Here is a 26,837-nt window from a genome sequence, read left to right on the forward strand (position 1 = left end):
GACTTACTGTCATATTACACGAGTCGATTTTTGACACTTACTGTCATATTGCATGAGTGGATTGGTGACACTTACTGTCATATTACATGAGTGGATTGATAACACTTACTCGCATATTACATGAGTGGAAAGGTGACACTTACTGTCATATTACATGAGTAGATTGATGACACTTACTGTCATATTGCATGAGTGGAATGGTGACACTTACTGTCATATTACATGAATGGATTGGTGACACTTACTGTAATATTACATGAGTTGATTGGTGACACGTACTGTCCTAATACACGTGTAGATTGGTGACACTGACATATTACATGAGTTGAATGGTGACAATTACTGTCATAAAACATGAGTGGATTTATAACACTTTCTGCCATAGTACATGAGTAGATTGGTGACACTTACTGTAATATTACATGAGTGGATTGGTGACACTTACTGTCATATTAAATGAGTAGATTGGTAACACTTACTGTCATGTTACATTAGTGGAATAGTGACACTTACTCTCATATTACATGACTGGATTGGTGACACTTACTGTCATAATACATGAGTAGATTGTAGACACTTACTCTCATATTACAAGAGTGGATTGGTGAGACTTACTGTCATATTACACGAGTCGATTTTTGACACTTACTGTCATATTGCATGAGTGGATTGGTGACACTTACTGTCATATTACATGAGTGGATTGATAACACTTACTCGCATATTACATGAGTGGAAAGGTGACACTTACTGTCATATTACATGAGTAGATTGATGACACTTACTGTCATATTGCATGAGTGGAATGGCGACACTTACTGTCAAATTACATGAATAAATTGGTGACACTTACTGTAATATTACATGAGTAGATTGGTGACACTGTCATATTACATGAGTAGATTGGTGACACTTACTGTCATAATACATGAGTAGATTGTCGACACTTACTCTCATATTACATGACTAGATTGGTGACACTTACTGTCATAATATATGAGTAGATTGTTGACACTTACTCTCATATTACATGAGTGGATTGGTGACACTTACTCTCATATTACATGAGTTGAATGGTGACACTTACTGTCATAAAACATGAGTGGATTTATAACACCTTCTGCCATAGTACATGAGTAGATTGGTGACACTTACTGTAATATTACATGAGTGGATTGGTGACACTTACTGTCATATTAAATGAGTAGATTGGCAACACTTATTGTCATGTTACATTAGTGGAATTGTGACACGTACTGTCATATTACATGACTGGATTGGTAACACTTACTGTCACAATACATGAGTAGATTGTCGACACTTACTGTCATATTACATGAGTGGATTGGTGACACTTACTGTCATAATAAATGAGTAGATTGGTAACACTTACTCTCATATTACATTAGTGGATTTATAACACTGTTTTAATACATGAGTGGAATTGCGACACATACTGTCATATTACATGAGAAGAACCGTGACACTTACTGTCATATTACATGAGTGGATTTTTGACACTTACTGTCATATTACATGAGTGGATTGATAACACTTACTCTCATATTACATGAGTGGATTGGTGACACTTACTGTCATATTACATGAGTAGATTGATGTCACTTACTGTCATATTAAATGAGTGGATTAGTGGCACAGTCATATTATATGACTAGATTGATGACACACACTGTCATATTACATGAGTGGATTGGTGACACTTACTGTCATATTAAATGAGTGGATTAGTGACACTTACTGTCATATTACATGAGTAGATTGATGACACTTACTGTCATATTACATGAGTAGATTGGTGACACTTACTGTCATATTACATGAATGGATTGGTGACACTTACTGTAATATTACATGAGTTGATTGGTGACACGTACTGTCCTAATACACGTGTAGATTGGTGACACTGTCATATTACATGAGTTGAATGGTGACACTTACTGTCATAAAACATGAGTGGATTAATAACACTTACTTCCATAGTACATGAATAGATTGGTGACACTTACTGTCATATTACATGAGTGGATTGGTAACACTTATTGTCATAATACATGAGTAGATTGGTGAGACTTACTGTCATATTACACGCGTGAATTTTTTACACTTACTGTCATATTACATGAGTGGATTGGTGACACTTACTGTCATATTACATGAGTGGATTGATAACACTTACTCTCATATTATATGAGTGGAATGGTGACACTTACTGTAATATTACATGAGTAGATTGATGCCACTTACTGTCATATTAAATGAGTGGATTAGTGACACAGTCATATTACATGACTAGATTGGCGACACTTACTGTCATATTACGTGAGTTAATTGATGACACACACTGTCATATTACATGAGTGGATTGGTGACACTTACTGTCATATTAAACGAGTGGATTAGTGACACTTACTGTCATATTACATGAGTAGATTGATGACACTTACTGTCATATTACATGAGTGGCTTGATAACACTTACTCTCATATTACATCAGTGGAATGGCGACACTTACTGTCAAATTACATGAATAAATTGGTGACACTTACTGTAATATTACATGAGTAGATTGGTGACACTTACTGTCCTAATACATGAGTAGATTGGTGACACTGTCATATTTCATGAGTTGAATGGTGACACTTACTGTCATAAAACATGAGTGGATTTATAACACTTTCTGCCATAGTACATGAGTAGATTGGTGACACATACTGTAATATTACATGAGTGGATTGATGACACTTACTGTCATATTAAATGAGTAGATTGGAAACACTTACTGTCATGTTACATTAGTGGAATAGTGACACTTACTGTCATATTACATGACTGGATTGGTGACACTTACTGTTGTATTACATGAGTAGATTGGCGACACTTACTCTCATATTACATGAGTGGATTGGTGACACTTACTGTCATATTAAATGAGTAGATTGGTAACACTTACTGTCATATTAAATTAGTGGATTTATAACACTGTTTTAATACATGAGAGGAATTGCGACACTTACTGTCATATTACATGAGTAGAACCGTGACACTTACTGTCATATTACATGAGTAGATTGGTGACACTTACTGTCCTAATACATGAGTAGATTGGTGACACAGTCATATTACATGAGTTGAATAGTGACACGTACTGTCATAAAACATGAGTGGATTTATAACACTTACTGCCATAGTACATGAGTAGATTGGTGACACTTACTGTCATATTACATGAATGGATTGGTGACACTTACTGTAATATTACATGAGTTGATTGGTGACACGTACTGTCCTAATACATGAGTAGATTGGTGACACTGTCATATTACATGAGTTGAATGGTGACACTTACTGTCATAAAACATGAATGGATTAATAACACTTACTTCCATAGTACATGAGTAGATTGGTGACACTTACTGTCATATTAAATGAGTGGATTAGTGACACTTACTGTCATATTACATGAGTAGATTGATGACACTTACTGTCATATTACATGAGTGGCTTGATAACACTTACTCTCATATTACATCAGTGGAATGGCGACACTTACTGTCAAATTACATGAATAAATTGGTGACACTTACTGTAATATTACATGAGTAGATTGGTGACACTTACTGTCCTAATACATGAGTAGATTGGTGACACTGTCATATTTCATGAGTTGAATGGTGACACTTACTGTCATAAAACATGAGTGGATTTATAACACTTTCTGCCATAGTACATGAGTAGATTGGTGACACATACTGTAATATTACATGAGTGGATTGATGACACTTACTGTCATATTAAATGAGTAGATTGGTAACACTTACTGTCATGTTACATTAGTGGAATAGTGACACTTACTGTCATATTACATGACTGGGTTGGTGACACTTACTGTTGTATTACATGAGTAGATTGGCGACACTTACTCTCATATTACATGAGTGGATTGGTGACACTTACTGTCATATTAAATGAGTAGATTGGTAACACTTACTGTCATATTACATTAGTGGATTTATAACACTGTTTTAATACATGAGAGGAATTGCGACACTTACTGTCATATTACATGAGTAGAACCGTGACACTTACTGTCATATTACATGAGTAGATTGGTGACACTTACTGTCCTAATACATGAGTAGATTAGTGACACAGTCATATTACATGAGTTGAATAGTGACACTTACTGTCATAAAACATAAGTGGATTTATAACACTTACTGCCATAGTACATGAGTAGATTGGTGACACTTACTGTCATATTACATGAATGGATTGGTGACACTTACTGTAATATTACATGAGTTGATTGGTGACACGTACTGTCCTAATACACGTGTAGATTGGTGACACTGTCATATTACATGAGTTGAATGGTGACACTTACTGTCATAAAACATGAGTGGATTAATAACACTTACTTCCATAGTACATGAATAGATTGGTGACACTTACTGTCATATTACAAGAGTGGATTGGTAACACTTATTGTCATAATACATGAGTAGATTGGTGAGACTTACTGTCATATTACACGCGTGAATTTTTTACACTTACTGTCATATTACATGAGTGGATTGGAGACACTTACTGTCATATTACATGAGTGGATTCATAACACTTACTCTCATATTATATGAGTGGAATGGTGACACTTACTGTAATATTACATGAGTAGATTGATGCCACTTACTGTCATATTAAATGAGTGGATTAGTGACACAGTCATATTACATGACTAGATTGGCGACACTTACTCTCATATTACATGAGTTAATTGATGACACACACTGTCATATTACATGAGTGGATTGGTGACACTTACTGTCATATTAAATGAGTGGATTAGTGACACTTACTGTCATATTACATGAGTAGATTGATGACTCTTACTGTCATATTACATCAGTATATCGGTAACACTTCCTTTCATATTACATGAACAGATTGGAGACACTTACTGTCATATTACATGAGTGGCTTGATAACACTTACTCTCATATTACATCAGTGGAATGACGACACTTACTGTCAAATTACATGAATAAATTGGTGACACTTACTGTAATATTACATGAGTAGATTGGTGACACTTACTGTTCTAATACATGAGTAGATTGGTGACACTGTCATATTACATGAGTTGAATGGTGACACTTACTGTCATAAAACATGAGTGGATTTATAACACTTTCTGCCATAGTACATGAGTAGATTGGTGACACTTACTGTAATATTACATGAGTGGATTGGTGACACTTACTGTCATATTAAATGAGTAGATTGGTAACACTTACTGTCATGTTACATTAGTGGAATAGTGACACTTACTCTCATATTACATGACTGGATTTGTGACACTTACTGTCATAATACATGAGTAGATTGTAGACACTTACTCTCATATTACAAGAGTGGATTGGTGAGACTTACTGTCATATTACACGAGTCGATTTTTGACACTTACTGTCATATTGCATGAGTGGATTGGTGACACTTACTGTCATATTACATGAGTGGATTGATAACACTTACTCGCATATTACATGAGTGGAAAGGTGACACTTACTGTCATATTACATGAGTAGATTGATGACACTTACTGTCATATTGCATGAGTGGAATGGCGACACTTACTGTCAAATTACATGAATAAATTGGTGACACTTACTGTAATATTACATGAGTAGATTGGTGACACTGTCATATTACATGAGTAGATTGGTGACACTTACTGTCATAATACATGAGTAGATTGTCGACACTTACTCTCATATTACATGACTGGATTGGTGACACTTACTGTCATAATATATGAGTAGATTGTCGACACTTACTCTCATATTACATGAGTGGATTGGTGACACTTACTCTCATATTACATGAGTTGAATGGTGACACTTACTGTCATAAAACATGAGTGGATTTATAACACCTTCTGCCATAGTACATGAGTAGATTGGTGACACATACTGTAATATTACATGAGTGGATTGGTGACACTTACTGTCATATTAAATGAGTAGATTGGCAACACTTATTGTCATGTTACATTAGTGGAATTGTGACACTTACTGTCATATTACATGACTGGATTGGTAACACTTACTGTCACAATACATGAGTAGATTGTCGACACTTACTGTCATATTACATGAGTGGATTGGTGACACTTACTGTCATAATAAATGAGTAGATTGGTAACACTTACTCTCATATTACATTAATGGATTTATAACACTGTTTTAATACATGAGTGGAATTGCGACACATACTGTCATATTACATGAGAAGAACCGTGACACTTACTGTCATATTACATGAGTGGATTTTTGACACTTACTGTCATATTACATGAGTGGATTGATAACACTTACTCTCATATTACATGAGTGGATTGGTGACACTTACTGTCATATTACATGAGTAGATTGATGTCACTTACTGTCATATTAAATGAGTGGATTAGTGGCACAGTCATATTATATGACTAGATTGGCGACACTTACTGTCATATTACGTGAGTTAATTGATGACACACACTGTCATATTACATGAGTGGATTGGTGACACTTACTGTCATATTAAATGAGTGGATTAGTGACACTTACTGTCATATTACATGAGTAGATTGATGACACTTACTGTCATATTACATGAGTGGCTTGATAAGACTTACTGTCATATTACATCAGTGGAATGGCGACACTTACTGTCAAATTACATGAATAAATTGGTGACACTTACTGTAATATTACATGAGTAGATTGGTGACACTTACTGTCCTAATACATGAGTAGATTGGTGACACTGTCATATTTCATGAGTTGAATGGTGACACTTACTGTCATAAAACATGAGTGGATTTATAACACTTTCTGCCATAGTACATGAGTAGATTGGTGACACATACTGTAATATTACATGAGTGGATTGATGACACTTACTGTCATATTAAATGAGTAGATTGGTAACACTTACTGTCATGTTACATTAGTGGAATAGTGACACTTACTGTCATATTACATGACTGAATTGGTGACACTGTTGTATTACATGAGTAGATTGGCGACACTTACTGTCATATTACATGAGTGGATTGGTGACACTTACTGTCATATTAAATGAGTAGATTGGTAACACATACTGTCATATTACATTAGTGGATTTATAACACTGTTTTAATACATGAGAGGAATTGCGACACTTACTGTCATATTACATGAGTAGAACCGTGACACTTACTGTCATATTACATGAGTAGATTGGTGACACTTACTGTCCTAATACATGAGTAAATTGGTGACACAGTCATATTACATGAGTTGAATAGTGACACTTACTGTCATAAAACATGAGTGGATTTATAACACTTACTGCCATAGTACATGAGTAGATTGGTGACACTTACTGTCATATTACATGATTGGATTGGTGACACTTACTGTAATATTACATGAGTTGATTGGTGACACTTACTGTCCTAATACATGAGTAGATTGGTGACACTGTCATATTACATGAGTTGATTGGTGACACTTACTGTCCTAATACATGAGTAGATTGGTGACACTGTCATATTACATGAGTTGAATGGTGACACTTACTGTCATATTACATGAGTGGATTGGTGTCACTTACTGTCATATTACATGAGTGGATTGATAACACTTACTCTCATATTACATGAGTGGAAAAGTGACACTTACTGTCATATTACATGACTGGGTTGGTGACACTTACTGTTGTATTACATGAGTAGATTGGCGACACTTACTCTCATATTACATGAGTGGATTGGTGACACTTACTGTCATATTAAATGAGTAGATTGGTAACACTTACTGTCATATTACATTAGTGGATTTATAACACTGTTTTAATACATGAGTGGAATTGCGACACTTACTGTCATATTACATGAGTAGAACCGTGACACTTACTGTCATATTACATGAGTGGATTGGTGACACTTACTGTAATATTACATGAGTTGATTAGTGACACGTACTGTCCTAATACATGAGTAGATTGGTGACACTGTCATATTACATGAGTTGAATGGTGACACTTACTGTCATAAAACATGAGTGGGTTAATAACACTTACTTCCATAGTACATGAGTAGATTGGTGACACTTACTGTCATATTACATGAGTGGATTGGTGACACTTACTGTCATATTAAATGAGTAGATTGGTAACACTTATTGTCATAATACATGAGTAGATTGTTGAGACTTACTGTCATATTACACGAGAGGATTTTTGACACTTACTGTAATATTACATGAGTGGATTGGTGACACTTACTCTCATATTACACGAGTGGATTGATAACACTTACTCTCATATTACATGAGTGGAATGGTGACACTTACTGTCATATTACATGAGTAGATTGATGTCACTTACTGTCATATTAAATGAGTGGATTAGTGGCACAGTCATATTATATGACTAGATTGGCGACAATTACTGTCATATTACGTGAGTTAATTGATGACACACACTGTCATATTACATGAGTGGATTGGTGACACTTACTGTCATATTAAATGATTGGATTAGTGACACTTACTCTCATATTACATCAGTGGAATGGCGACACTTACTGTCAATTTACATGAATAAATTGGTGACACTTACTGTACTATTACATGAGTAGATTGGTGACACTTACTGTCCTAATACATGAGTAGATTGGTGACACTGTCATATTTCATGAGTTGAATGGTGACACTTACTGTCATAAAACATGAGTGGATTTATAACACTTTCTGCCATAGTACATGAGTAGATTGGTGACACATACTGTAATATTACATGAGTGGATTGATGACACTTACTGTCATATTAAATGAGTAGATTGGTAACACTTACTGTCATGTTACATTAGTGGAATAGTGACACTTACTGTCATATTACATGACTGGATTGGTGACACTTACTGTTGTATTACATGAGTAGATTGGCGACACTTACTCTCATATTACATGAGTGGATTGGTGACACTTACTGTCATATTAAATGAGTAGATTGGTAACACTTACTGTCATATTACATTAGTGGATTTATAACACTGTTTTAATACATGAGAGGAATTGCGACACTTACTGTCATTTTACATGAGTAGAACCGTGACACTTACTGTCATATTGCATGAGTAGATTGGTGACACTTACTGTCCTATTACATGAGTAGATTGGTGACACAGTCATATTACATGAGTTGAATAGTGACACTTACTGTCATAAAACATGAGTGGATTTATAACACTTACTGCCATAGTACATGAGTAGATTGGTGACACATACTGTCATATTACATGAATGGATTGGTGACACTTACTGTAATATTACATGAGTTGATTGGTGACACGTACTGTCCTAATACATGAGTAGATTGGTGACACTGTCATATTACATGAGTTGAATGGTGACACTTACTGTCATAAAACATGAATGGATTAATAACACTTACTTCCATAGTACATGAGTAGATTGGTGACACTTACTGTCATATTACATGAGTGGATTGGTGACACTTACTGTCATATTAAATGAGTAGATTGGTAACACTTATTGTCATAATACATGAGTAGATTGTTGAGACTTACTGTCATATTACACGAGTGGATTTTTGACACTTACTGTAATATTACATGAGTGGATTGGTGACACTTACTGTCATATTACACGAGTGGATTGATAACACTTACTCTCATATTACAAGAGTGGAATGGTGACACTTACTGTCATATTACATGAGTAGATTGATGTCACTTACTGTCATATTAAATGAGTGGATTAGTGGCACAGTCATATTATATGACTAGATTGGCGACACTTACTGTCATATTACGTGAGTTAATTGATGACACACACTGTCATATTATATGAGTGGATTGGTGACACTTACTGTCATATTAAATGAGTGGATTAGTGACACTTACTGTCATATTACATGAGTAGATTGATGACACTTACTGTCATATTACATGAGTGGCTTGATAAGACTTACTGTCATATTACATCAGTGGAATGGCGACACTTACTGTCAAATTACATGAATAAATTGGTGACACTTACTGTAATATTACATGAGTAGATTGGTGACACTTACTGTCCTAATACATGAGTAGATTGGTGACACTGTCATATTTCATGAGTTGAATGGTGACACTTACTGTCATAAAACATGAGTGGATTTATAACACTTTCTGCCATAGTACATGAGTAGATTGGTGACACATACTGTAATATTACATGAGTGGATTGATGACACTTACTGTCATATTAAATGAGTAGATTGGTAACACTTACTGTCATGTTACATTAGTGGAATAGTGACACTTACTGTCATATTACATGACTGGATTGGTGACACTTACTGTTGTATTACATGAGTAGATTGGCGACACTTACTCTCATATTACATGAGTGGATTGGTGACACTTACTGTCATATTAAATGAGTAGATTGGTAACACTTACTGTCATATTACATTAGAGGATTTATAACACTGTTTTAATACATGAGAGGAATTGCGACACTTACTGTCATATTACATGAGTAGAACCGTGACACTTACTGTCATATTACATGAGTAGATTGGTGACACCTACTGTCCTAATGCATGAGTAGATTGGTGACACAGTCATATTACATGAGTTGAATAGTGACACTTACTGTCATAAAACATGAGTGGATTTATAACACTTACTGCCATAGTACATGAGTAGATTGGTGACACTTACTGTCATATTACATGAATGGATTGGTGACACTTACTGTAATATTACATGAGTTGATTGGTGACACGTACTGTCCTAATACATGAGTAGATTGGTGACACTGTCATATTACATGAGTTGAATGGTGACACTTACTGTCATAAAACATGAATGGATTAATAACACTTACTTCCATAGTACATGAGTAGATTGGTGACACTTACTGTCATATTACATGAGTGGATTGGTAACACTTATTGTCATAATACATGAGTAGATTGTTGAGACTTACTGTCATATTACACGAGTGGATTTTTGACACTTACTGTTATATTACATGAGTGGATTGGTGACACTTACTGTCACATTACACGAGTGGATTGATAACACTTACTGTCATATTACATGAGTGGAATGGTGACACTTACTGTCATATTACATGATTAGATTGATGTCACTTACTGTCATATTAAATGAGTGGATTAGTGGCACAGTCATATTATATGACTAGATTGGCGACACTTACTGTCATATTACGTGAGTTAATTGATGACACACACTGTCATATTACATGAGTGGATTGGTGACACTTACTGTCATATTAAATGAGTGGATTAGTGACACTTACTGTCATATTACATGAGTAGATTGATGACACTTACTGTCATATTACATGAGTGGCTTGATAACACTTACTCTCATATTACATCAGTGGAATGGCGACACTTACTGTCAAATTACATGAATAAATTGGTGACACTTACTGTAATATTACATGAGTAGATTGGTGACACTTACTGTCCTAATACATGAGTAGATTGGTGACACTGTCATATTTCATGAGTTGAATGGTGACACTTACTGTCATAAAACATGAGTGGATTTATAACACTTTCTGCCATAGTACATGAGTAGATTGGTGACACATACTGTAATATTACATGAGTGGATTGATGACACTTACTGTCATATTAAATGAGTAGATTGGTAACACTTACTGTCATGTTACATTAGTGGAATAGTGACACTTAGTGTCATATTACATGACTGGATTGGTGACACTTACTGTTGTATTACATGAGTAGATTGGCGACACTTACTCTCATATTACATGAGTGGATTGGTGACACTTACTGTCATATTAAATGAGTAGATTGGTAACACTTACTGTCATATTACATTAGTGGATTTATAACACTGTTTTAATACATGAGAGGAATTGCGACACTTACTGTCATATTACATGAGTAGAACCGTGACACTTACTGTCATATTACATGAGTAGATTGGTGACACCTACTGTCCTAATGCATGAGTAGATTGGTGACACAGTCATATTACATGAGTTGAATAGTGACACTTACTGTCATAAAACATGAGTGGATTTATAACACTTACTGCCATAGTACATGAGTAGATTGGTGACACTTACTGTCATATTACATGAATGGATTGGTGACACTTACTGTAATATTACATGAGTTGCTTGGTGACACGTACTGTCCTAATACATGAGTAGATTGGTGACACTGTCATATTAAATGAGTTGAATGGTGACACTTACTGTCATAAAACATGAATGGATTAATAAAACTTACTTCCATAGTACATGAGTAGATTGGTGACACTTACTGTCATATTACATGAGTGGATTGGTGACACTTACTGTAATATTACATGAGTTGATTGGTGACACGGACTGTCCTAATACACGTGTAGATTGGTGACACTGTCATATTACATGAGATGAATGGTGACACTTACTGTCATAAAACATGAGTGGATTAATAACACTTACTTCCATAGTACATGAATATATTGGTGACACTTACTGTCATATTAAATGAGTAGATTGGTAACACTTATTGTCATAATACATGAGTAGATTGGTGAGACTTACTGTCATATTACACGCGTGAATTTTTTACACTTACTGTCATATTACATGAGTGGATTGGTGACACTTACTGTCATATTACATGAGTGGATTGATAACACTTACTCTCATATTACATGAGTGAAATGGTGACACTTACTGTCATATTACATGAGTAGATTGATGTCACTTACTGTCATATTAAATGAGTGGATTAGTGGCACAGTCATATTATATGACTAGATTGGCGACACTTACTGTCATATTACGTGAGTTAATTGATGACACACACTGTCATATTACATGAGTGGATTGGTGACACTTACTGTCATATTAAATGAGTGGATTAGTGACACTTACTGTCATATTACATGAGTAGATTGATGACACTTACTGTCATATTACATGAGTGGCTTGATAACACTTACTCTCATATTACATCAGTGGAATGGCGACACTTACTGTCAAATTACATGAATAAATTGGTGACACTTACTGTAATATTACATGAGTAGATTGGTGACACTTACTGTCCTAATACATGAGTAGATTGGTGACACTGTCATATTTCATGAGTTGAATGGTGACACTTACTGTCATAAAACATGAGTGGATTTATAACACTTTCTGCCATAGTACATGACTGGATTGGTGACACATACTGTAATATTACATGAGTGGATTGATGACACTTACTGTCATATTAAATGAGTAGATTGGTAACACTTACTGTCATGTTACATTAGTGGAATAGTGACACTTACTGTCATATTACATGACTGGATTGGTGACACTTACTGTTGTATTACATGAGTAGATTGGCGACACTTACTGTCATATCACATGAGTAGATTGGTGACACTTACTGTCATATTGCATGAGTCGATTGATGACACTTACTATCATATACATGAGTGGATTGGTGACACTTACTGTCATATTACATGAGTAGATTGGTGAGACTTACTGTCATATTACACGCGTCAATTTTTTACACTTACTGTCATATTACATGAGTGGATTGGTGACACTTACTGTCATATTACATGAGTGGATTGATAACACTTACTCTCATATTACATGAGTGAAATGGTGACACTTACTGTCATATTACATGAGTAGATTGATGTCACTTACTGTCATATTAAATGAGTGGATTAGTGGCACAGTCATATTATATGACTAGATTGGCGACACTTACTGTCATATTACGTGAGTTAATTGATGACACACACTGTCATATTACATGAGTGGATTGGTGACACTTACTGTCATATTAAATGAGTGGATTAGTGACACTTACTGTCATATTACATGAGTAGATTGATGACACTTACTGTCATATTACATGAGTGGCTTGATAACACTTACTCTCATATTACATCAGTGGAATGGCGACACTTACTGTCAAATTACATGAATAAATTGGTGACACTTACTGTAATATTACATGAGTAGATTGGTGACACTTACTGTCCTAATACATGAGTAGATTGGTGACACTGTCATATTTCATGAGTTGAATGGTGACACTTACTGTCATAAAACATGAGTGGATTTATAACACTTTCTGCCATAGTACATGAGTAGATTGGTGACACATACTGTAATATTACATGAGTGGATTGATGACACTTACTGTCATATTAAATGAGTAGATTGGTAACACTTACTGTCATGTTACATTAGTGGAATAGTGACACTTACTGTCATATTACATGACTGGATTGGTGACACTTACTGTTGTATTACATGAGTAGATTGGCGACACTTACTCTCATATTACATGAGTGGATTGGTGACACTTACTGTCATATTAAATGAGTAGTTTGGTAACACATATACTGTCATATTACATTAGTGGATTTATAACACTGTTTTAATACATGAGAGGAATTGCGACACTTACTGTCATATTACATGAGTAGAACCGTGACACTTGCTGTCATATTACATGAGTAGATTGGTGACACTTACTGTCCTAATACATGAGTAGATTGGTGACACAGTCATATTACATGAGTTGAATAGTGACACTTACTGTCATAAAACATGAGTGGATTTGTAACACTTACTGCCATAGTACATGAGTAGATTGGTGACACTTACTGTCATATTACATGAATGGATTGGTGACACTTACTGTAATATTACATGAGTTGATTGGTGGCACGTACTGTCCTAATACATGAGTAGATTGGTGACACTGTCATATTACATGAGTTGAATGGTGACACTTACTGTCATAAAACATGAATGGATTAATAACACTTACTTCCATAGTACATGAGTAGATTGGTGACACTTACTGTCATATTACATGAGTGGATTGGTGACACTTACTGTCATATTAAATGAGTAGATTGGTAACACTTATTGTCATAATACATGAGTAGATTGTTGAGACTTACTGTCATATTATATGACTAGATTGGCGACACTTACTGTCATATTACGTGAGTTAATTGATGACACACACTGTCATATTACATGAGTGGATTGGTGACACTTACTGTCATATTAAATGAGTGGATTAGTGACACTTACTGTCATATTACATGAGTAGATTGATGACACTTACTGTCATATTACATGAGTGGCTTGATAACACTTACTCTCATATTACATCAGTGGAATGGCGACACTTACTGTCAAATTACATGAATAAATTGGTGACACTTACTGTAATATTACATGAGTAGATTGGTGACACTTACTGTCCTAATACATGAGTAGATTGGTGACACTGTCATATTTCATGAGTTGAATGGTGACACTTACTGTCATAAAACATGAGTGGATTTATAACACTTTCTGCCATAGTACATGAGTAGATTGGTGACACATACTGTAATATTACATGAGTGGATTGATGACACTTTCTGTCATATTAAATGAGTAGATTGGTAACACTTACTGTCATGTTACATTAGTGGAATAGTGACACTTACTGTCATATTACATGACTGGATTGGTGACACATACTGTAATATTACATGAGTGGATTGATGACACTTACTGTCATATTAAATGAGTAGATTGGTAACACTTACTGTCATGTTACATTAGTGGAATAGTGACACTTACTGTCATATTACATGACTGGATTGGTGACACTTACTGTTGTATTACATGAGTAGATTGGCGACACTTACTGTCATATCACATGAGTAGATTGGTGACACTTACTGTCATATTGCATGAGTCGATTGATGACACTTACTATCATATACATGAGTAGATTGGTAACACTTATTGTCATAATACATGAGTAGATTGTTGAGACTTACTGTCATATTACACGAGTGGATTTTTGACACTTACTGTAATATTACATGAGTGGATTGGTGACACTTACTGTCATATTACACGAGTGGATTGATAACACTTACTCTCATATTACATGAGTGGAATGGTGACACTTACTGTCATATTACATGAGTAGATTGATGTCACTTACTGTCATATTAAATGAGTGGATTAGTGGCACAGTCATATTATATGACTAGATTGGCGACACTTACTGTCATATTACGTGAGTTAATTGATGACACACACTGTCATATTACATGAGTGGATTGGTGACACTTACTGTCATATTAAATGAGTGGATTAGTGACACTTACTGTCATATTACATGAGTAGATTGATGACACTTACTGTCATATTACATGAGTGGCTTGATAACACTTACTCTCATATTACATCAGTGGAATGGCGACACTTACTGTCAAATTACATGAATAAATTGGTGACACTTACTGTAATATTACATGAGTAGATTGGTGACACTTACTGTCATATTACATGAGTGGATTGGTAACACTTATTGTCATAATACATGAGTAGATTGGTGAGACTTACTGTCATATTACACGCGTGAATTTTTTACACTTACTGTCATATTACATGAGTGGATTGGTGACACTTACTGTCATATTACATGAGTGGATTGATAACACTTACTCTCATATTATATGAGTGGAAAGGTGACACTTACTGTAATATTACATGAGTAGATTGATGCCACTTACTGTCATATTAAATGAGTGGATTAGTGACACAGTCATATTACATGACTAGATTGGCGACACTTGCTGTCATATTACATGAGTTAATTGATGACACACACTGTCATATTACATGAGTGGATTGGTGACACTTACTGTCATATTAAATGAGTGGATTAGTGACACTTACTGTCATATTACATGAGTAGATTGATGACTCTTACTGTCATATTACATCAGTATATCGGTAACACTTCCTTTCATATTACATGAACAGATTGGAGACACTTACTGTCATATTACATGAGTGGCTTGATAACACTTACTCTCATATTACATCAGTGGAATGACGACACTTACTGTCAAATTACATGAATAAATTGGTGACACTTACTGTAATATTACATGAGTAGATTGGTGACACTTACTGTTCTAATACATGAGTAGATTGGTGACACTGTCATATTACATGAGTTGAATGGTGACACTTACTGTCATAAAACATGAGTGGATTTATAACACTTTCTGCCATAGTACATGAGTAGATTGGTGACACTTACTGTAATATTACATGAGTGGATTGGTGACACTTACTGTCATATTAAATGAGTAGATTGGTAACACTTACTGTCATGTTACATTAGTGGAATAGTGACACTTACTCTCATATTACATGACTGGATTGGTGACACTTACTGTCATAATACATGAGTAGATTGTAGACACTTACTCTCATATTACATGAGTGGATTGGTGAGACTTACTGTCATATTACACGAGTCGATTTTTGACACTTACTGTCATATTGCATGAGTGGATTGGTGACACTTACTGTCATATTACATGAGTGGATTGATAACACTTACTCGCATATTACATGAGTGGAAAGGTGACACTTACTGTCATATTACATGAGTAGATTGATGACACTTACTGTCATATTGCATGAGTGGAATGTCGACACTTACTGTCAAATTACATGAATAAATTGGTGACACTTACTGTAATATTACATGAGTAGATTGGTGACACTGTCATATTACATGAGTAGATTGGTGACACTTACTGTCATAATACATGAGTAGATTGTCGACACTTACTCTCATATTACATGACTGGATTGGTGACACTTACTGTCATAATATAAGAGTAGATTGTCGACACTTACTCTCATATTACATGAGTGGATTGGTGACACTTACTCTCATATTACATGAGTTGAATGGTGACACTTACTATCATAAAACATGAGTGGATTTATAACACCTTCTGCCATAGTACATGAGTAGATTGGTGACACTTACTGTAATATTACATGAGTGGATTGGTGACACTTACTGTCATATTAAATGAGTAGATTGGCAACACTTATTGTCATGTTACATTAGTGGAATTGTGACACGTACTGTCATATTACATGACTGGATTGGTAACACTTACTGTCACAATACATGAGTAGATTGTCGACACTTACTGTCATATTACATGAGTGGATTGGTGACACTTACTGTCATAATAAATGAGTAGATTGGTAACACTTACTCTCATATTACATTAGTGGATTTATAACACTGTTTTAATACATGAGTGGAATTGCGACACATACTGTCATATTACATGAGAAGAACCGTGACACTTACTGTCATATTACATGAGTGGATTTTTGACACTTACTGTCATATTACATGAGTGGATTGATAACACTTACTGTCATATTACATGAGTGGATTTTTGACACTTACTGTCATATTACATGAGTAGATTGATGACACTTACTGTCATATTACATGAGTCGATTGATGACACTTACTATCATATACATGAGTGGATTGGTGACACTTGCTGTCATATCACATGAGTAGATTGGTGACACTTACTGTCATATTGCATGAGTCGATTGATGACACTTACTATCATATACATGAGTGGATTGGTGACACTTACTGTCATATTAAATGAGTAGATTGGTAACACTTACTGTCATATTACATTAGTGGATTTATAACACTGTTTTAATACATGAGAGGAATTGCGACACTTACTGTCATATTACATGAGTAGAACCGTGACACTTACTGTCATATTACATGAGTAGATTGGTGACACTTACTGTCCTAATACATGAGTAGATTGGTGACACAGTCATATTACATGAGTTGAATAGTGACACTTACTGTCATAAAACATGAGTGGATTTATAACACTTACTGCCATAGTACATGAGTAGATTGGTGACACTTACTGTCATATTACATGAATGGATTGGTGACACTTACTGTAATATTACATGAGTTGATTGGTGGCACGTACTGTCCTAATACATGAGTAGATTGGTGACACTGTCATATTACATGAGTTGAATGGTGACACTTACTGTCATAAAACATGAATGGATTAATAACACTTACTTCCATAGTACATGAGTAGATTGGTGACACTTACTGTCATATTACATGAGTGGATTGGTGACACTTACTGTCATATTAAATGAGTAGATTGGTAACACTTATTGTCATAATACATGAGTAGATTGTTGAGACTTACTGTCATATTACACGAGTGGATTTTTGACACTGACTGTAATATTACATGAGTGGATTGGTGACACTTACTGTCATATTACACGAGTGGATTGATAACACTTACTCTCATATTACATGAGTGGAATGGTGACACTTACTGTCATATTACATGAGTAGATTGATGTCACTTACTGTCATATTAAATGAGTGGATTAGTGGCACAGTCATATTATATGACTAGATTGGCGACACTTACTGTCATATTACGTGAGTTAATTGATGACACACACTGTGATATTACATGAGTGGATTGGTGACACTTACTGTCATATTAAATGAGTGGATTAGTGACACTTACTGTCATATTACATGAGTAGATTGATGACACTTACTGTCATATTACATGAGTGGCTTGATAACACTTACTCTCATATTACATCAGTGGAATGGCGACACTTACTGTCAAATTACATGAATAAATTGGTGACACTTACTGTAATATTACATGAGTAGATTGGTGACACTTACTGTCATATTACATGAGTGGATTGGTAACACTTATTGTCATAATACATGAGTAGATTGGTGAGACTTACTGTCATATTACACGCGTGAATTTTTTACACTTACTGTCATATTACATGAGTGGATTGGTGACACTTACTGTCATATTACATGAGTGGATTGATAACACTTACTCTCATATTATATGAGTGGAATGGTGACACTTACTGTAATATTACATGAGTAGATTGATGCCACTTACTGTCATATTAAATGAGTGGATTAGTGACACAGTCATATTACATGACTAGATTGGCGACACTTGCTGTCATATTACATGAGTTAATTGATGACGCACACTGTCATATTACATGAGTGGATTGGTGACACTTACTGTCATATTAAATGAGTGGATTAGTGACACTTACTGTCATATTACATGAGTAGATTGATGACTCTTACTGTCATATTACATCAGTATATCGGTAACACTTCCTTTCATATTACATGAACAGATTGGAGACACTTACTGTCATATTACATGAGTGGCTTGATAACACTTACTCTCATATTACATCAGTGGAATGACGACACTTACTGTCAAATTACATGAATAAATTGGTGACACTTACTGTAATATTACATGAGTAGATTGGTGACACTTACTGTTCTAATACATGAGTAGATTGGTGACACTGTCATATTACATGAGTTGAATGGTGACACTTACTGTCATAAAACATGAGTGGATTTATAACACTTTCTGCCATAGTACATGAGTAGATTGGTGACACTTACTGTAATATTACATGAGTGGATTGGTGACACTTACTGTCATATTAAATGAGTAGATTGGTAACACTTACTGTCATGTTACATTAGTGGAATAGTGACACTTACTCTCATATTACATGACTGGATTGGTGACACTTACTGTCATAATACATGAGTAGATTGTAGACACTTACTCTCATATTACATGAGTGGATTGGTGAGACTTACTGTCATATTACACGAGTCGATTTTTGACACTTACTGTCATATTGCATGAGTGGATTGGTGACACTTACTGTCATATTACATGAGTGGATTGATAACACTTACTCGCATATTACATGAGTGGAAAGGTGACACTTACTGTCATATTACATGAGTAGATTGATGACACTTACTGTCATATTGCATGAGTGGAATGGCGACACTTACTGTCAAATTACATGAATAAATTGGTGACACTTACTGTAATATTACATGAGTAGATTGGTGACACTGTCATATTACATGAGTAGATTGGTGACACTTACTGTCATAATACATGAGTAGATTGTCGACACTTACTCTCATATTACATGACTGGATTGGTGACACTTACTGTCATAATATAAGAGTAGATTGTCGACACTTACTCTCATATTACATGAGTGGATTGGTGACACTTACTCTCATATTACATGAGTTGAATGGTGACACTTACTATCATAAAACATGAGTGGATTTATAACACCTTCTGCCATAGTACATGAGTAGATTGGTGACACTTACTGTAATATTACATGAGTGGATTGGTGACACTTACTGTCATATTAAATGAGTAGATTGGCAACACTTATTGTCATGTTACATTAGTGGAATTGTGACACGTACTGTCATATTACATGACTGGATTGGTAACACTTACTGTCACAATACATGAGTAGATTGTCGACACTTACTGTCATATTACATGAGTGGATTGGTGACACTTACTGTCATAATAAATGAGTAGATTGGTAACACTTACTCTCATATTACATTAGTGGATTTATAACACTGTTTTAATACATGAGTGGAATTGCGACACATACTGTCATATTACATGAGAAGAACCGTGACACTTACTGTCATATTACATGAGTGGATTTTTGACACTTACTGTCATATTACATGAGTGGATTGATAACACTTACTCTCATATTACATGAGTGGATTGGTGACACTTACTGTCATATTACATGAGTAGATTGATGACACTTACTGTCATATTACATGAGTCGATTGATGACACTTACTATCATATACATGAGTGGATTGGTGACACTTGCTGTCATATCACATGAGTAGATTGGTGACACTTACTGTCATATTGCATGAGTCGATTGATGACACTTACTATCATATACATGAGTGGATTGGTGACACTTACTGTCATATTACATGAGTAGATTGATGACACTTACTGTCATATTACATGAGTCGATTGATGACACTTACTATCATATACATGTGTGGATTGGTGACACTTGCTGTCATATCATATGAGTAGATTGGTGACACTTACTGTCATATTACATGAGTAGATTGGTGACACTTACTGTCATATTACATTAGTAGATTGGTGACACACACTGTCATATTACATGAGTCGATTGATGACACTTACTATCATATACATGAGTGGATTGGTGACACTTGCTGTCATATCATATGAGTAGATTGGTGACACTTACTGTCATATTACATGAGCGGATTGGTGACACTTACTGTCATATTACATTAGTAGATTGGTGACACACACTGTCATATTACATGAGTCGATTGATGACACTTACTATCATATACATGAGTGGATTGGTGACACTTGCTGTCATATCACATGAGTAGATTGGTGACACTTACTGTCACATTACATGAGTGGATTAGTGACACTTATTGCCATATTACATGAGTTAATTGATGACACTTACTGTCATATTACATGAGTGGATTGATGACACTTACTGTCATATTACATGAGTGAATTGGTGACACTTGCTGTCATATTACATTTGTAGATTGGTGACACTTACTATCATATTACTTGAGTGGACTGGTGGCACTAACTGTCATATTACATGAGTTGATTGGTGACACATATTATATAGGTAGATAGATGACACTTACTGTCATATTACTTTCAGACATGTAGTAATCATCATATTGGTCCACGATACACTGGGCACTATATTTAAATTTTTTCACAGATTCGTCACTCCACCACTGTTCCAGATTACCGTCTTTATCATACTGTCGCCCTCTATCGTCAAAGCCGTGTGTTATTTCATGGCCTATCACCATTCCAATACCACCGAAATTCAAATACCTGTTACGTATTAAATCAAGCGATGCTGTAACGACATAATCCAATAATTGTTCAACAAAACAAAAAACTATCCAATGCTACTTGTATTAGGATTTTGACCTACAGCGTGAACGTAAAATAAATTTGACAAACACCACATTTCTTGTTTCGTTATGCACACCCCACATTTCATACGTATTTGTTGCGCATAACACAACTCGTGCAATGAAATTAGTAGAACTAGAATAAAGCTACAAAACTCTATGTGTTGTATGTTCTAAGTGTGTCTAATGTACTGTACGTTTTGTCTATTCTAATTGCGTCGACTGTACTGTACGTGCTGCCTATTCTAAGTGTGTTAACTGTACTGTACGTGTTGTATATTCTGAGTGTGTCGACTGTACTGTACGTGTTGTCTATTCTATGTGTGTTAACTGTACGGTACGTGTTGTCTATTCTAAGTGTGTCGAATGTACTGTACGTGTTGTATATTCTGAGTGTGTCGACTGTACTGTACGTGTTGTCTATTCTATGTGTGTTAACTGTACGGTACGTGTTGTCTATTCTAAGTGTGTCGAATGTACTGTTCGTGCTGTCGATTCTATGTGTGTTAACTGTACGGTATGTGTTGTCTATTCTAAGTGTGTTAACTGTACTGTACGTGTTGTATATTCTGAGTGTGTCGACTGTACTGTACGTGTTGTCTATTCTATGTGTGTTAACTGTACGGTACGCGTTGTCTATTTTATGTGTGTTAACTGTACTGTACGTGTTGTATATTCTGAGTGTGTCGACTGTACTGTACGTGTTGTATATACTTAGTGTGTTAACTGTATGTACGTGTTAACTGTACTGTACGAGTTGTCTATTCTAAGTGCGTTAACTGTACTGTACGTGCTGTCGATTCTAAGTGTGTTAACTGTACTGTACGTGTTGTCTATTCTAAGTGTATTAACTGTACTGTACGTGTTGTCTATTCTAAGTGTGTTAACTGTACTGTACGTGTTGTCGATTCTATGTGTGTTAACTTTACTGTACGTGTTGTCTATTCTAAGTGTGTCGACTGTTCTGTACGTGTTGTCTATTCTAAGTGTATTAACTATACTGTAAGTGTTGTCTATTATAAGTGTGTTAACTGTACTGTACGTGTTGTCTATTCTAAGTGTGTCAACTTTACTGTATGTGCTGTCTATACTAAGTGTGTTAACTGTACTGTACGTGTTGTCGATTCTATGTGTGTTAACTGTACTGTACGTGTTGTCTATTCTAAGTGTGTCGACTGTACTGTACGTGTTGTCAATTCTAAGCGTATCTACTGTACGTGTTGTCTATTCTAAGTGTGTTGACTGTACTGTACGGTTGACTATTCCAAGTGTGTCGACTGTACTGTACGTGTTGTCTACACTAATTGTGTCTACTGTACTGTATGTGTTGTCTATATTAATTGTGTTAACTGTACTGTACGTGTTGACTATTCTAAGTGTGTCTACTTTACTGTATGTGCTGTCGATTGTAAGTGTGTCAACTGTACTGTGTGTTGTCTATTCTAAGTGTGTTAAAATTACTGTACGTGTTGTCTATTCTATGTGTGTTAACTGTACGGTACGTGTTGTCTATTCTAAGTGTGTCGAATGTACTGTTCGTGCTATCGATTCTATGTGTGCTAACTGTACGGTATGTGTTGTCTATTCTAAGTGTGTTAACTGTACTGTACGTGTTGTCTATTCTAAGTGTGTCGACTGTACTGTACGTGTTGTCGATTCTATGTGTGTCGACTGTACTGTACGTGTTGTATATACTTAGTGTGTTAACTGTATGTACGTTTTAACTGTGCTGTACGTGCTGTCGATTCTAAGTGTGTTAACTGTACTGTACGTGTTGTATATTCTATGTGTGTTAACTGTACTGTACGTGTTGTCTATTCTAAGTGTGTCTACTTTACTGTATGTGCTGTCTATACTAAATGTGTTAACTGTACTGTACGTGTTGTCTATTCTAAGTGTGTTAACTGTACTGTACGTGTTGTCTATTCCAAGTGTGTCGACTGTACTGTACGTGTTGTCTATACTTAGTGTGTTAACTGTACTGTACGTGTTGTCTATTCTAAGTGTGTTAACTGTACTGTACGTGTTGTATATTCTATGTGTGTTAACTGTACTGTACGCGTTGCCTATACTAAGTGTGTCGACTGTACTGTACGTGTTGTCGATTCTATGTGTGTTAACTTTACTGTACGTGTTGTCTATTCCAAGTGTGTCGACTGCACTGTACGTGTTGTATATTCTAAGTGTATCGACTGTACTGTACGTGTTGGCTATTATAAGTGTGTTAAGTGTACTGTACGTGCTGTCGATTCTATGTGTGTTAACTGTACGGTACGTGTTGTCTATTCTAAGTGTGTCGACTGTACTGTACGTGTTGTCGATTCTATGTGTGTTAACTTTACTGTACGTGTTGTCTATTCTACATGTAAGTGTATCTACTGTACTGTACGTGTTGTCTATTCTAGGTGTGTCTATTGTACTGTACGTGTTGTCTATTCTAAGTGTGTCTACTGTACTGTACGTGTTGTATATTCTAAGTGTGTCTACTGTACTGTACGTGTTGTCTATTCTAAGTGTTTCTGCTGTACTGTACGCGTTGTCTATTCTAAGTGAGTCTACTGTACTGTACGTGTTGTCTATTTTAGGTGTGTCTATTGTACTGTACGTGTTGTCTATTCTAAGTGTGTCTACTGTACTGTATGTGTTGTATATTCTAAGTGTGTCTACTGTACTGTACGTGTTGTCTATTCTAGGTGTGTCTATTGTACTGTACGTGTTGTCTATTCTAAGTGTTTCTACTGTACTGTACGTGTTGTATATTCTAAGTGTTTCTACTGTACTGTACGCGTTGTCTATTCTAAGTGAGTCTACTGTACTGTACGTGTTGTCTATTCTAAGTGTGTCTACTGTACTGTACGTGTTGTCTATTCTAAGTGTTTCTACTGTACTGTACGTGTTGTCTATTCTAAGTGTTTCTGCTGTACTGTACGCGTTGTCTATTCTAAGTGAGTCTACTGTAGTGTACGCTTTGTCTATCTAATATACTCTATCTAATAGTACTTACTCTGGAGATTCTTTATGATAGAATAACGGTTGCAATATACCAGCTGGAAATGCTGAAACCAAACAAAACATATAAAAATAATATTCAAATTTCATATCACGTCTGCGTTTTCTATGCCTGAGTTTTCTTTATTTGGCTGAATATACACAGAGAATAGATGAAGACGCTACTTACTTATACTGTTACTACTAGAACTGTAATATGCATTAACAATGGCAGGAAATGTTCCCCATCTGTTAATTAGACATTATAATACACTACCATAAGTATCATCGAGGAAATAAAATGATGATATAAACTAATGCAAATGATCAGATATGATTCGTTGTAAAAGGTGGTATACTATTACGACATATATTCTATATTATGATAAAGATACAATGATATAAAATGATGACATGTTCTATGGTATAAGTTAGAATTATATAATATGATCACATGTTCTATGGTGTAAGACACAATGATATAATATGATGACATGTTCTGTGGTGTAAGATACAATGATATAATATGATGACATATTATATGGTGTAAGATACAATGATATAATGTGATGAAATGTTCTATAGTTTAAGACACAATGATATAATATGATGAAATGTTCTATGGTGTATGATACAAATGATATAATATGATTTTCTATGGTGTAAGATGCAATGATATAATATGATGAAATGTTCTATAGTTTAAGACACAATGATATAATATGATGATATGTTATATAGTATAAGTTACTCTACTATAATATGATGACATGTTCTATGGTTCAAGATAGAATGATATAATATGATCACATGTTATGTGGTATTTGATACACAATGATATAATATCATGACATTTCTATGGTGTATGATACAATGATATAATATCATGACAATTCTATGTTGTAAGATACATTGATATAATATGATGACATGTTCTATGGCATAAGACCTTACCTTCAAAATATGCCAACCAGTAATGCGAT

The 26,837-nt window shown here is 35.1% G+C and overlaps 1 protein-coding gene across 1 annotated transcript in view; it reads right to left on the bottom strand.

Moving 5' to 3' along the window:
- LOC102808927 (neprilysin-1-like) overlaps positions 1–26,837 on the bottom strand; it is a 60,967-nt gene that overhangs the window by 25,038 nt on the left and 9,092 nt on the right. The window contains exons 14-16 of the mRNA XM_085490778.1: positions 26,045–26,103; positions 25,871–25,922; positions 22,585–22,783 (exon numbers count right to left, since the gene is read on the bottom strand). Of these exons, the coding sequence (XP_085346904.1) occupies positions 22,585–22,783; positions 25,871–25,922; positions 26,045–26,103 (310 nt within the window). The remainder of the gene's footprint in view (positions 1–22,584; positions 22,784–25,870; positions 25,923–26,044; positions 26,104–26,837) is intronic.

This window comes from Saccoglossus kowalevskii, chromosome 15 (genome assembly GCF_978046115.1).
Source record: "Saccoglossus kowalevskii chromosome 15, keSacKowa6.1, whole genome shotgun sequence".
Taxonomy (NCBI): Eukaryota; Metazoa; Hemichordata; class Enteropneusta; family Harrimaniidae; genus Saccoglossus; species Saccoglossus kowalevskii.